This window comes from Amblyraja radiata, chromosome 26 (assembly GCF_010909765.2).
Source record: "Amblyraja radiata isolate CabotCenter1 chromosome 26, sAmbRad1.1.pri, whole genome shotgun sequence".
In the NCBI taxonomy this organism is placed as follows: domain Eukaryota; kingdom Metazoa; phylum Chordata; class Chondrichthyes; order Rajiformes; family Rajidae; genus Amblyraja; species Amblyraja radiata.
In genome coordinates, this window is record NC_045981.1 from 5,085,902 (window position 1) to 5,101,019 (window position 15,118).

The following is a 15,118-nucleotide window of genomic DNA, read 5'->3' on the forward strand; positions in this document are numbered from 1 at the left end:
TCTGGATTGAAGGAATGGGTGATGTGTCGGGTCGAGACCCTTCTTCAGACTGAGAGTCTGGGGAGCCCCTAACTCAGTCTGAAGAAGGGTCTCGATCAGAAATGTCCCCCTAACTCTCAGTCTGAAGAAGAGTCTCAACAGCAATTGCAGCTTCTGAGAATGTCGGAAGAACCTCTGCACAGTTCTTGTTTAGTATATATTATTTATTCTGAAAAAAGTTTATTTTGATTTTTTTTTAAATATCTGCAAAACACGTATAATTTGACACGCAGTCGATAGTGGGATGAAACAACAGTTCTTTGTGCACAAAGGATGGCCAAATTCTGCTGGTATATTATAGCAGTTCAGTAGAGACCGTATTGATTCCTGAACGTGGAGGCAAGATGCGGACTTTAGAATACACACAGCCAATTTAATGTTCCAGAATCAATGCCAGATTCCAAATGGTGAATCTGTCAGTATTCTGCACGGTATCTAACAGTGGAGTATATATTGCTGATATTCGCCAGACTTAAACGAGGAACATTTCACATCTCCTGAGCAAACACGGAAATGTAACTTGACCTATGGTGTGCCTATTTTCTTTCAGTGGTCAGAAAGAAAGGCACAAATAAGGAAAGTTTAATGTTTTATTATTTTGCTTGCTGTAACATTTTAAATTATTTAAAAATATTTCCATGATTTCAGGTTATATTTTGTATTTGAAAAAAAACAAAATCTTTAAATTATTACTTTTATTTTTGATTATTTCTGTATATTTCTGAATGTAAGATATGTTCCAAAATTATACGAATGCCAGCTTTGGGGGCAGTGTCTTTTCTGATCAATCGATGTGACTCCTGGATCCAAACTTAAAGCGTACGGTATTGGGGGTTCAGTATTGATGTGGATAGAGAACTGGCTGGCAGACAGGAAGCAAAGAGTAGGAGTAAACGGGTCCTTTTCACAATGGCAGGCAGTGACTAGTGGGGTACCGCAAGGCTCAGTTCTGGGACCCCAGCTATTTACAATATATATTAATGATTTGGACGAGGGAATTGAATGCAACATCTCCAAGTTTGCAGATGACACGAAGCTGGAGGGCAGTGTTAGCTGTGAGGAGGATGCTAGGAGGCTGCAAGGTGACTTGGATAGGCTGGGTGAGTGGGCAAATGCATGGCAGATGCAGTATAATGTGGATAAATGTGAGGTTATCCACTTTGGTGGCAAAAACAGGAAAGTAGATTATTATCTGAATGGTGGCCGATTAGGAAAGGGGGAGATGCAACGTGACCTGGGTGTCATGGTACACCAGTCATTAAAAGTAGGCATGCAGGTGCAGCAGGCAGTGAAGAAGGCGAATGGTATGTTAGCATTCATAGCAAAAGGATTTGAGTATAGGAGCAGGGAGGTTCTACTGCAGTTGTACAGGGTCTTGGTGAGACCACACCTGGAGTATTGCGTACAGTTTTGGTCTCCTAATCTGAGGAAATACATTCTTGCCATAGATGGAGTACAGAGAAGGTTCACCAGACTGATTCCTGGGATGTCAGGACTTTCATATGAAGAAAGACTGGATAGACTCGGTTTGTACTCGCTAGAATTTAGAAGATTGAGGGGGGGATCTTATAGAAACGTACAAAATTCTTAAGGGGTTGGACAGGCTAGATGCAGGAAGATTATTCCCGATGTTGGGGAAGTCCAGAACAAGGGGTCACAGTTTAAGGATAAAGGGGGAATCTTTTAGGACCGAGATGAGGAAAACTTTTTTCACACAGAGAGTGGTGAATCTGTGGAATTCTCTCCCGCAGAAGGTAGTTGAGGCCAGTTCATTAGCTATATTTAAGAGGGAGTTAGATGTGGCCCTTGTGGCTAAAGGGATCAGGGGGTATGGAGAGAAGGCAGGTACAGGATACTGAGTTAGATGATCAGCCATGATCATATTGAATGGCGGTGCAGGCTCGAAGGGCCGAATGACCTACTCCTGCACCTAGTTTCTATGTTTCTATGTTTCTATGCAGAACCTTGCTGCCCAGAGCACCACAGACAGCAAGTTTGGCACGAGAGATCTAGATCTGATCGGGGACATTGCAAAGGACAATACAACCTACAAGTGTGGGCAGCAGGTCCACTCAGGACATATAGGCAAATGAGGTGGAACCTGAATATGTTTCATTTATATGTGTTGAGTTATTAGCTAAACAAACTAATTTTCCCATCTATGTTGACATCAACAATGCATTTCGCCTTGAAGTATGATTGTCTTTGCTGTGGTTGACAGACAGAAAGCTTTGGACTCAACAGGATAGAGATAGTCAATAAAGATAGAGATAACCAGTCTTGATAAAGGTCCTGTCTCGAAATGTCACCTATCCGTGTCCTCCAGGGATGCTGCCAGGCTCGTTGACTTGCTCCGGCACTTAGTGTCTTTTCCGAGAGTCAAGCCAGTTGAGCAGAAAAATGGCAAATTTAATTTATTCCAGAGATTTAGTGGTGGAGTGAATGACTCACAGTTCCAACAGCCCAGGTTCAAGCCTAATCTACAGTGCTGTCTATGTGGAATTTGTACCTTCTTCTCCAAGTGCTTTGGCATTAGCACACATTCCAATAACATGAAGGCTAAATAAGTTAATTAGCCACAATAAATTTCCCCAAGTGTGTAACTGAGTGGTGGAATATGAGAGAGGAGTTATGGGCCGAAAATTTTCAACATGTTGAAAATCCAGCGGCGATCAGAAAGACGCTACGACTCTTTGGACAACTGGGGAGACTACCCACGACCATACAGGCGACACCCTGGTGACATGTCACATGAGGCCACCAAATTAAAGTGCAGTTTCATGCCATTTCAAGCAGGGTGTAAGACAACCAAATTCATGTGCAGTTTCATACCATTTCAAGCAGGGTGCAAGGCCACCAAATTCAAATGCAGTTTCATACCATTTCAAGCCAGGTGAAACCACCATAAAACCACATAAACACCACATAAACGCCATGCTCACAGTTCAGTAGACATTCAGTGTGTTCAGTTGATTCACAGCTCAGACAGAGCCCCTCCCCCATCTTGCAGAGACTGAGCCACACCCACACTTCTGTGTTTTATAATCCCTCCCCCTTCCCACCAGAAGGGTCATAGACTTCATGGCGTAATTGACAGGAGAGAGATTCTCAACATTTTTTAAACACTAATAACACTTTTATTTTTAATTGATGGGAAGAATCCTCTGCACCTCATGAGCAGAGGGGGACTGCGTAAGATGGCCAAAAATCACAGCCGTAAGTGGTGGCGTTTTATCTAAAATCAATATACAGTGCAAACAGGAAGTTGTCAAGTTTAGACTTTTAATCGTGCTTTAGTTCAAACCAACCTCCACCAGCCATTTGCTGTGCTTTAGTTCAAACCAACCACATTTTCATTTTCAAACCATATTAAAGGCACTCAAGGGCAGTAAAACCACACTCACAGTTTAGTAGATATGTGTTCAGTGTTATTCACAGCACAGACTGAGAGACGTGACCCTCTCACTTCCCCCATCTTGCAGAGACTGACTGAGGCACTCAACACTTCCAGGTTTTATAGTCCCTTTGGAAGGGGCGTGGCCTTCAGGACAGAGAATCTCAACATTTTTTTAAACACTAACAACTCTTTTATTTTTCATCGATGGGAAAAATCCTCTTGTCCTGCGCAGCGGAGAGGTACTCTGAGTAAGGTGGCCAAAAATCACAGCCATAAGTGACAGCGTTTTGTCTAAAATCAATATACAGAACAACAGGAAGTGGTCAAGATCAGACTTTTAGTAATATAGATGTGGATCGAATGGTCTAATTCACTGTTATAGATTTTTTCCAATTCTATATCTATCTTCTCAGCCATCACATGAACTAATGTCCTCACGGCTTGCTTCCAATTCACTTGAGATGTGGGTGTCGAGCATTTACTACCAATGGGGCAGAATCTTTAATGACCACATTTCAAGTGGTGAATGAGCTGCCACAATACTGCCAGGTTGGGAACGTTGACCAAGCACTCATGAAAGAACTGCAATTCATATCCAAGCTGTAATGGCATGTGACCTGAAAAGGAATTTAGAAGTTCCATAGAAACAAGTTCCCATCAATCTGCAGGTTGTGGAGTTTCCGGAATGTAAAGTGTTGCTTTTATTACTAAAACTTTCTCCGTCCAAGCATCTCAAAACTTCTCCGCAGCTTCAAGGCCTTCAAAACCAAAGTCGGTGTCACTGCTTGATTTACTTATTTTTGATCATTTCAATCTCCTTGGAGTCTACGCTATGGATCTTAGCTTTGGCACTTCAGGGAAGGTGGGGAAAATGCAATCGCAATGATTGCAGTCAGTTAGCAGCAGGCATCACCTTGACTTGTTGATCAAAATAGGCAATTGATTACAACACTCAGCAAGCTTCATGCAGCAATCAATTTAGTGTTCATCCTGCAAATTACAGAGCATGACTATAGCTTTATAGATCTCTGTCAGTAACTGATTTACATATTGTAAATCTGGGAACAGCAACTCTGTCCCCACGATCACTGTGGTCATCTGGTGCAACATCTAAACACATTGAAATGCAGGACTGATTAATCTCAACGTTAAGAGTGATATGCTTTATTGATTGTTTTGAACCTTCAATAGAAAGTATTTGCAGCTCTTCAGCTCTCCACTTGCCCAAGAAGGCTTTGATCTTATAAATCTGCTGGAAGCTAGTTAAAAAGTTATTCTGCTGAGTTGCAGAGTGATAGTGGAGATTAAATCTCCTTGTACAAGCATCTGTGCTTGACCTTAGTAACACAACCCCTAATTCTAAACAATCATTAAGATTCACAACAAGGTGGCATTGTGATCTGAAGACAGAAAGTGATGGATAAGGGCCTGTCCCACTTGCGTGTCATTTACGTGTCATTTACGCAACATCATTTACGCGTCATGACGCATGACGCGCACATCGTGACGTGCACGTGATGCGTGCATGGTGTGCATTTCGCGCGCATGCTGCGTGGTGACGTAGGCTGTGACGCACAGTCGAGCGCGGCACCCCAGCATTTTGGGTTGAACAAAATCTTTGCGCGCCATCTGCGTGACGAGCAAATGGCGCACAAGTGGGACAGGCCCTTTAAGCAGCATCTCTTCATAGATCTCCTTCTTTCCACAAGTGCTGTCTGACCTGCTGAGAATCTCCAGTAATTTACGTTCAGATTTCAGATTTTCCACCATCTACAGCTTCTTTTCCCCCTTCACCAATAGACAATAGACTATAGACAATAGGTGCAGGATTAGGCCATTCGGCCCTGCGAGCCAGCATCGCCATTCAATGATGAGCATTGATGAGCTGGAGACCCAACTTCATACGCTGCGGAACATCAGGGAGGGGGAGTATTACCTGGATGTTTTGTGCCAGGGGATGGTCACACCGACCAGTTTAACTAATTCAGTAGTTAGTGAGCAAGGAAAGGAAGGTGTGGCCATAAGCGAGGCAGGTAGGGGGAACCAGGAGGAGATGCGGCAGGAGCCACAGCCCTTGTCCCTGACGAGCATGATCGAGGCTCTTACTCAATGTGAGGACGGGATCAGGGGCTGTGGGAGGGATGAGCAACCTGGCTGCAGCACCGTGGATCAGGGGGTCATTCAAGAGGGGGGAGTTAGAAGAAATGCCGTTGTGATAGGGGATAGTATTATTCGGGGGGTAGATAAGGTTCTCTGCGGCCAGCAGAACATGTCCCGAAGGCTGTGTTGCCTACCCGGTGCTAGGGTTAAGGATATCTCTGCGGTGCTGGAGAGAAATTTGCAGAGGGAGGGGGAGGATCCAGTGGTCGTGGTCCATGTGGGGACCAATGACATAGGAAGGACGAGGAAGGAGGATCTGCTGAAGGAGTTTGAGCAGTTAGGGAATAAATTAAAAAGCAGAACCTCGAGGGTACTAATTTCCGGATTGCTACCTGAGCCACGGGCCAAATCGGCGAGGGTACGTAAAATTAAAAAGCTGAATGCGTGGCTCAAAGACTGGTGTGGGAAAAATGGGTTTGGTTTCTTGGGCCACTGGCACCAGTACTGGGACAGGGGGGATCTGTTCTGTAAGGACGGACTTCACCTGAACGGTGCTGGGACTGGGGTCCTGGCAAATCATATAACTAGGGCAGTAGAGAGGTCTTTAAACTAAGTAGCGGGGGGGAGGTATCAAGGGGGGTAATAACGGCAGGGGTAGAGGAAATAGAGCAGGGTATCAGTGGGGAAGCGGAAAATCAAAATGTGACAGGAGGATCCAGAATGTGTGAAGATAAAGCTCTAGATGTAAAAGGGGCAAAAACGGAAAGGAAGGGTAGTAAAAATCACCTGAAAGTCCTTTATCTAAATGCACGGAGTATTCGAAATAAGATAAATGAATTAACGGTGCAATTAAGTATATATAGTTATGATATCGTGGCCATTACGGAGACATGGCTGCAAGGGGATCAGGACTGGGAGTTAAATATAGAGGGGTACTCGACAATTAGAAAAGATAGACAGGAAAGAAAGGGAGGAGGGGTGGCCCTTTTAATAAGGGAGGGAATAACGGCAATAGAGAGGAAGGATATTGCGTTGAAGGATCAGGATAGTGAAACAGCTTGGGTACAGATAGAGAATAACAAGGGGAAAAAAACACTAGTGGGTGTAATTTATAGACCTCCAAATAGCTGTGACGCTGTTAGTCAGAACATAAATCTGCAAATAGTTGACGCATGTAAAAAGGGAACTGCTGTAATTATGGGGGACTTCAATTTTCATATTAATTGGGCAAACCAAACTGGGCAGGGTAGACTAGAGGAAGAGTTTATAGAATGTATTAGAGACGGGTTCCTAGAACAGTATGTCGCAGAACCGACAAGGGGGGAGGCAATCTTGGATCTGGTCCTGTGTAATGAAGCAGGATTAATTAAAAATGTCATAGTTAGGGACTCGTTGGGAACAAGTGACCACAATATGGTCGAATTCCATATTCAAATAGAAGGGGAGCAGGTTGAAACTCAGGCTAGGGTGCTTAGTCTAAATAAGGGGGATTATGAAGGTATGAGGACTGAGCTGATCAAAGTTGACTGGGATAGCAGACTCAAGAATAAGACGGTAAATGAGCAGTGGTGTACGTTTAAGGATCTACTGTATAACCTTCAAGAAAAATTTATTCCTATGAAGAAAAAAAGGGGTAAGGGTAAGAACAGTCAGCCATGGCTCAGTAAAACTATAAAGGATAGTATTCGGCTGAAGGCAAGGGCATATAAGGTAGCCAGAGATAGTGGGAGGGCAGAGGATTGGGAAGCATTTAAAGGTCAGCAAAAAATAACTAAGAGATTAATTAAGACGGGGAAAATAGACTATGAAAGGAATTTAGCGAACAACATAAAAACTAATAGTAAGAGTTTTTATAGCTATATAAAAAGAAAAAGGGTGGCTAAGGTGAACGTTGGTCCATTGGAGGGTGAGACTGGAGAGTTGTTGGTGGGGAACATGGAAATGGCAAAGGCATTAAACGAGTATTTTGTATCAGTCTTCACCATAGAAGACACAAAAAATATTCCAACGCTGGATAAACAGGGGGCGGTAGGAATGGAGGAGCTAAATACTATTAAGATCACCAAGGAGGTGGTATTAGGGAAATTAATGAGACTGAAGGAGGATAAATCCCCTGGGCCTGATGGATTACATCCAAGGGTCTTGAGGGAGATAGCGGTGGGGATTGTGGATGCATTGGTGATAATTTTCCAAAACTCCCTGGAGGCAGGAACGGTCCCAGTGGATTGGAAAATGGCCAATATAACACCTATATTTAAAAAAGGAAGTAAACAGAAGGCGGGTAACTATAGACCGGTTAGTCTAACATCGGTGGTGGGTAAAATGTTAGAGACAATTATTAAAGAAACACTAACGGGGCACTTGGATAAACATGACTTCATCGGACAGAACCAGCATGGTTTTGTGAAGGGGAAGTCCTGTTTAACGAATCTGCTCGAATTCTTTGAGGAAGTAACAACCCGGGTGGATAAAGGGGAACCGGTGGATGTGGTATACTTGGACTTCCAAAAGGCTTTTGACAAGGTGCCACATAAGAGACTATTGCTAAAAATAAAAAATTATGGGATTGGGGGTAATATATTAGCATGGGTAGAGGATTGGCTAACAAATAGGAAGCAGAGAGTGGGGATAAATGGTTCATACTCGGGATGGCAACTGGTAACTAGCGGGGTTCCGCAAGGGTCGGTGCTGGGACCCCAGTTGTTCACAATTTATATAAATGATTTGGAGGAGGGAACCAAGTGTAATATATCAAAATTTGCGGACGATACAAAAATGGGAGGAAAAGTAGGGGATGAGGAGGATAGGAAGAGTCTGCAAAAGGATATAGATAAGCTAGGTGAGTGGGCAACAACTTGGCAGATGAAATTTAATACTAAAAAATGTGAAGTCATTCACTTTGGGAAAAAAAATGATAGGGCAAGTTATTTTCTAAATGAGGAGGAGCTGCGTTGTAATGCAACGCAAAGGGATCTAGGGGTATTAGTACATGAATCACTAAAAGTTAGTATGCAGGTGCAGCAAGCAATCAGGAAGGCCAATGGAGTTTTGTCCTTTATTGCTAGGGGGATTGAGTATAAAAACACGGAGGTCTTGCTGCAGCTGTACACAGTATTAGTGAGACCACATTTGGAATACTGTGTACAGTTCTGGGGTCCATACTTAAGAAAGGATGTACTAGCCCTGGAGGCAGTGCAGCGAAGGTTTACAAGATTAATTCCTGCAATGAGGGGATTGACATATGAGGAAAGGTTAAGTAGGCTGGAACTCTACTCTTTAGAGTTTAGAAGAATGAGAGGCGATCTCATTGAAACATATAAGATCGTGAGGGGCCTTGATCGGGTGGATGCACCGAGGATGTTCCCAATGATCGGGGAAACTAGAACTAGGGGACATAGGCGCAGAATAAGGGGGGGCTCTTTTAAAACTGAGATGAGGAAGAACTTCTTCACCCAGAGGGTGGTTAATTTATGGAATTCACTGCCCCAGGGAGCAGTGGAAGCAGAAACGTTAAATATATTTAAGTCTAAAATAGATGGTTTTTTAGCTGCCAAGGGGATAAGGGGCTACGGGGAGAGGGCAGGGATATGGACCTAGGTATGGTTAGTATAGTAAGACCTGAGTGATCTCCTGGACAAGTGTCGATCGCCTGGATTGGGGTCGGAGAGGAATTTCCCGGATTTTTTTCCCGAATTGGACCTGGGTTTTTATCCGTTTTTTTGCCTCCCCCAGGAGATCACGCGGTTCTTGGGGTGGAGAGGGGTGATAGCGGTATAAAGGGGAGGGTAGTGTCTTGTGTTCTGTGTCTTGTGTCTACTGTTTGTGGGTAAGTGTGTCTGTTTAGTGTTCAGCCATGAGCGAATGGCGGTGTGGGCTCGACGGACCTGGTGGTCTACTCTCGCACCTACTTTCTATGTTTCTATGTTTCTAATGTGATCATGGCTGACCATCCACAATCAGTACCCCATTCCTGCCTTCTCCCCATATCTCCTGACTCCGCTATCTTTAAGAGCCCTATCTAGCTCTCTCTTGAAAGTATCCAGAGAACCGGCCTCCACCGCCCTCCGAGGCAGACAATTCCACAGACTCACAACTCTCTGTGTGAAAAAGTGTATCCTCATCTCCGTTCAACATGACTTTAATAATAATAATAATAAATTTTATTTATGGGCACCTTTCAAGAGTCTCAAGGACACCTTACAAAAATTTAGCAAGTAGAGGAAAAACATGTAAGCGGAATGAAATAAATAGTAGAGACATGACTAGTACACAAATTAAAGACAGAATTCAATTCAAAACACAATATGAGGCAATTCAAGCACAGATTAAAAGGGACGGGGACGTGGGGCTAAGGATAGGCAGAGGTGAAGAGATGGGTCTTGAGGCGGGACTGGAAGATGATGAGGGACACGGAATTGCGGATCAGTTGGGGGAGGGAGTTCCAGAGCCTGGGAGCTGCCCTGGAGAAGGCTCTGTCCCCAAAACTGCGGAGGTTGGATTTGTGGATGGAGAGGAGACCGGCTGATATGGATCTGAGGGACCGTGAGGGTTGGTAGGGGGAGAGGAGGTCAGTGAGATATGGGGGGGCCAGATGGTGGAGGGCTTTGTAGGTGAGGACCAGGATTTTGTAGGTGATCCGGTGACTTTACCCTTATTCTTCAACTGTGGCCCTGGTTCTGGACTCCCCCAACATCGGGAACAGGTTTCCTGCCTCTAGCATGCCCAAACCCATAATAATCTTATATGTTTCAATAAGATGCCCTCTCATCCTTCTGAACTCCAGAGTGTACAAGCCCAGCCGCTCCATTCTCTCAGCATGTGACCGTTCCGCCATCCCGGGAATTAACCTTGTAAACCTACGCTGCACTCCCTCAATAGCAAGAATGTCCTTCCTCAAATTAGGGGACCAAAACTGCACACAATACTCCAGGAGAGGTCTCACTTGGGCCCTGTACAACAGCAGAATGGCCTCTTTGCTCCTATACTCAACTCCTCTTGTTATGAAGGCCAACATGCCATTCACTTTCTTCACTGCCTGCTGTACCTGCATGCTTACTTTCATTGACTGATGAACCAGAACCCCCAGATCCCCTTGTACTTCCCCTTTTCCCTACTTGACACCATTTAGATAATAATCTGCCTTCCTGTTTTTGCTATCAAAGTGGATAACCTCCCATGTATCCTTGCCAATTTCTAACTGAACCTCAAACTCGTCCACTATATTTCTTATACTTCGCGCATTCATATACAACACTTTGACTTCGGTATTCACCTCCCCTCTCACACCGCTCACAATTGGCCCTGACCTTACTCTCTTCTCCCCTCTCGAACTTTCCTTCCCATTAATTCAGGAGTCTTTTGTAACTTTTCCTGTACTCACTTCCCCTTTAACTCCATCTTTATACTCCCAATTTGTCAATCCCTCCCTCCCACTATTTCGTTTAATTTAACCAGTTTTTAGTTTAGTTCAGTTTAACCAGCCTTGTGATTCTGAAGTTTTAATGATTTGGCCATTACCCCCTCATGTTTTCATTGAACCCATTTTGCAAACAACAACCAAAATGAACTCCTTCATTGTACCTGTAGACGAGGGTTGATGGTGAAGCTGCCAGATGTGGGATTCATGCAGGAAACATATTGCACATTATGAATCTCTTTGAGGGTAAGTTTAGTTCGATCGTACCTGGTAAAAGATTACATTTAGTTTGACATTAGTTTAAGTGGGTGAACATAGTAATACAGAAACACAGCGAAAGAGCTTGCGTTTATAGTGTGTCTTTCATAACCTCAGCTTTATCAGAGCTAAACTAATCCTCCTGCACTCCAAGGAATAAAATCCTAGCCAACTCAACCTCTCCTTATAGCTCAAGGCCTCAAGTGCACACAACATCCCGGTAAATCTTCTCTGCACGTATTTTTTTTAATGGATATGAATGTATCTTTTGAAAGAAACTAGGAGTTTCTCAGCATCATTGTTGAATTTAAAACTTGTATCTCTTAAATATCTTATCACATCCTCAAGTCTAAACAGTTTTGCAAACAATAATTATATTTTCAGGACGTGTTCACAATTATTGGGCTGGCAAATACGCCTGAAAAGAACAATTAAATTAATTCATAATTTGGGAATGTTGGGCGGAAGCGGTGGGTGGCGCGACTCTCGTCAGCAGCGGCCTCTGCAGTCCGTCTGTGTTTTATTATTTTTTGTCTCGTTTTTATGTAGTTTTTGTTATTTTTTCTGTTGGGGTATGTGTGTGTGGGGGTGGGGGTGGTGTGGGGGGGAGGGGGTAACTTTAAAATCTTTCCCCTGCACGGGAGACCCGACCTTTTTTTTGTCGGGTCTCCGTTGTCGTTGGGGCTGCAACGTGGAGCGGCCTCCAACAGGAACAACCTGGGGTTCCAGCTGCGGAGCTGCCGACTACTCACCGTCACGGGGCTGGCCGAGTCCGGAGCGGGTGGAGCTGTGGTTGAGCATTGCTGCCACCCGACCTCCGGAGATTCGGAGGCTGCAACTGCGGGTTTGACGGACGGCGGCACCGGGAGCCCGCGGGTCCCTGCTGGGTGACCGCTTTTCGGGGCTTCCGCAACGGCAACTTCTCCCGCCCGAGTTGCGGGGTTGAAGATTACCTTACACCATCGCCCCGCGTGGCTTGGAATGGCCACGGGACTCTGCGAGCGCACGCCGGGGGCTCTAACACCAAGACCCGGTGCGCGACCTTGCATCACCCGGCGTGGCTTTAATGGCCGCGGGACAATCGCCATCGCCAGCCAGGGGCTTTGACTTTGACTCTGACTCTGACATCGTGGGGGAGAGTGCAGTGGAGAGATAAGTTTTTTTTGCCTTCCATCACAACGATGTGATGGATGTTTGTGTAAACTGTGTTGTGTCTCGGGTCTTTTTGTTTTGTAATGTATGGCTGCAGAAACGACATTTCGTTTGGACCTCAAGGGGTCCAAATGACAATAAATTGAATTGTATTGTATTGTATTGTATTGGTTTAAAGAGGAATACTAGTTTGGATAGAGTGATTTCAACTAGTAAATGAGGATAAACCTGATTATTTTGTGTATGTACAAAATGAAAAGGTCTGCCCTCTCACACAAAATATACGTGAAAATGACCCTCGTCTACTCACGGTGAAGTGCTTGGAAAAAAGGCCTTAACTCCACTGGTATTTAGAAAACTGTCACCTAAAACCAGTACTCAGCAGGTTAATATCATATCTACTGCTGTTTTCCCATTCTAATCTCTGGAAGCCAATTTAAAATATGCATCATAATTTGGATATATCTCAGCAAATTTACAAGGCTGGAAGAAATTTAGTGCCAATCATAATCTTGGCAGATTCCTATGATAACAAGTTTCCTACCAGCTTTGGTAAGCTTTTTCAATCAATTTCCAGCATTTTCAATAAATTTCCAGCTTTGTCAAATAATTTCCAGCTTTTTCAATCAATTTCTCTCATTACAATTCATAAAAACATTTAGATATAACAGTTAAATGGTGCTCTAAAATATTAATTCAAAATGTTCCAATAAATGTTAAACAAATATTATGTCAATTATAGGCATTATTTTGAGTCCAAAGTCAGCTCACTACTCAGTTTTGAAAAGTCTACCCAGCATATCTAGCCTGAATGCAGAGGGAAGATCTGACTGATCATCTGTAAACGACAGCATCTCGCAACCCTGAATATCCAGAGATCATTTGGAAAACATGAAAGCTGGGGATGGAGCCTTAGCTCCTGTCAAAATCTCTGAATAAACATGCTATTTTAGACATTTTAATTAATTCTAATAACCATTTCAAAACTAATAAGTTTGCTAACAATAAGTTATACCAAGAATTGAAAAAATAAATATAGTAAATAAAATAAAGCAATAGTTATAACTTTATTTAATTATATAACCTTTGACACCTGTACTAATCAATAATCTATCTATCCCTGCCTTGAACATGTGACTTTGCTCCACAGCCTCCTGTGGCAAAGAATTCCACAGATTCGCCACAGTCTGACTAAAGAAATTCCTCCTCAACTCACCTCTTTCCAAAAAGAACGTCTAATTCTGAGGCTATGACCTCGAGTCCTAAACTCTCCCACTAGTGGAAACATCCTCTCCACATCCACTCTATCCAAGCCTTTCATTATTCTGTCTGTATGTTTCAATGAGGTCCCCCCTCATTCTTCTAATCTCCAGCGAGTACAAGCCCAGTGCCGTCAAACACTCGTCATAGGTTAACCTGCTCATTCCTGGGATCATTCTTGTAAACCTCCTCTGGACCCTTTCCAGAGCCAGCACATCCTTCCTCAGAAATGGGGCCCAAAATTGTGGCCTGACCAGCGCCTTATAGAGCCTCAGCATTACATCCCTGGTTTTGTATACAAGCCCTCTCGAAATAAATGCCAGCATTGCATTTTTGGACAACATGGGACTCATACGACTTCATGCAATAGAATGTATACCATGAGACTTCACAGAAAGCAGAATTAAAATGCTGCAGTTAACAATTGTTGGTAATCCTCAAATTGAAAAGCACAAATGACTGGGACATAATTTTCCCTTGGAAATGAATTCAGTTGTTAGTGATCCAAATAAGCAGCCGACACTGCATTCAACATAAAGTCGAGCAAACATTACAAATTTACGCCAATTGATAATATACCACACATTTTGTCCCACCATCCCGAGACAAATTCATGCACCATTCATCAAGAACTTCATCTTTCACGATCTACAAAGATAGGATGGATTAAGTAACTGAGTAGCACATACCAATGACTATAGTCCAAATGCTGCCTGATGAGTGTATGTGGCTGAACAGTGCCATAAGTGTCAACTTCAGGCATGTTCATGTCATCAATAAAGTAGATCAGTCTCCTGTTGCCGGGTGGCCCATAGTTCCTGCCAGCCTTCTTCTCAAGGGGCTTTTCCAGTATGGCTACAAAATATAAACAGCAAATATTACTAAAGGTAGCATGAGATTTAATCTGAGGAGAACAAATGTGCAACCACACAGCTGAGTTATCAACGCTATTCTTTGTAGTTCTGGTTTTAAGACTACCGTTCAGGTAAGATGGAGTACTCATGCCTATGAGTGTTGAGGATCATCTGACCCTGATTAGAGCTCAGAGTCATGCAGTGTGGAAACAGGCCCTTCAGCTTAACTTAGCCACGCTGACCAACATGTCACATCTACACTAGTCTGACCTGCCCGTGCTTGGCCCATATCCCTCTAAACCTATCCCATCCATGTACTTGTCTAAATGTTTCTTAAATGTTGTGATAGTACCTATCGGCCGGCATGGTGGCGCAGCGCTTTGTAGGTTAATTGGCTTGGTAAAATTGTTGAAAAACTGTCACTAGTGTGTGTAGGATAGTTTTAGGATGCGGGGATCTTTGGTCGACGTGGACTCGGTGGGCCGAAGGGCCTGTGTCCGCACTCTATAAACTAGACTATCTGCTTCAACTACCTCGTCCAGCAGCTCGTTCCATATACTAGCCACCCTTCCTATTAAATCTCCCCCCCTCACCTTAACCTATGTCTTCTGGATCTTGATACCCCTACTTTTCATCTCACTC

The 15,118-nt window shown here is 43.7% G+C and overlaps 1 protein-coding gene across 2 annotated transcripts in view; it reads right to left on the minus strand.

The window, feature by feature from the left end:
* Positions 1 to 15,118, minus strand: part of dnah9 (dynein axonemal heavy chain 9) — a 325,024-nt gene that overhangs the window by 189,558 nt on the left and 120,348 nt on the right. For both annotated transcript variants that reach the window (XM_033044073.1, XM_033044072.1), the window contains exons 39-40: positions 14,312 to 14,477; positions 11,117 to 11,219 (exon numbers count right to left, since the gene is read on the minus strand). In XM_033044073.1, coding sequence (XP_032899964.1) covers positions 11,117 to 11,219; positions 14,312 to 14,477 — 269 coding nt within the window. The remainder of the gene's footprint in view (positions 1 to 11,116; positions 11,220 to 14,311; positions 14,478 to 15,118) is intronic.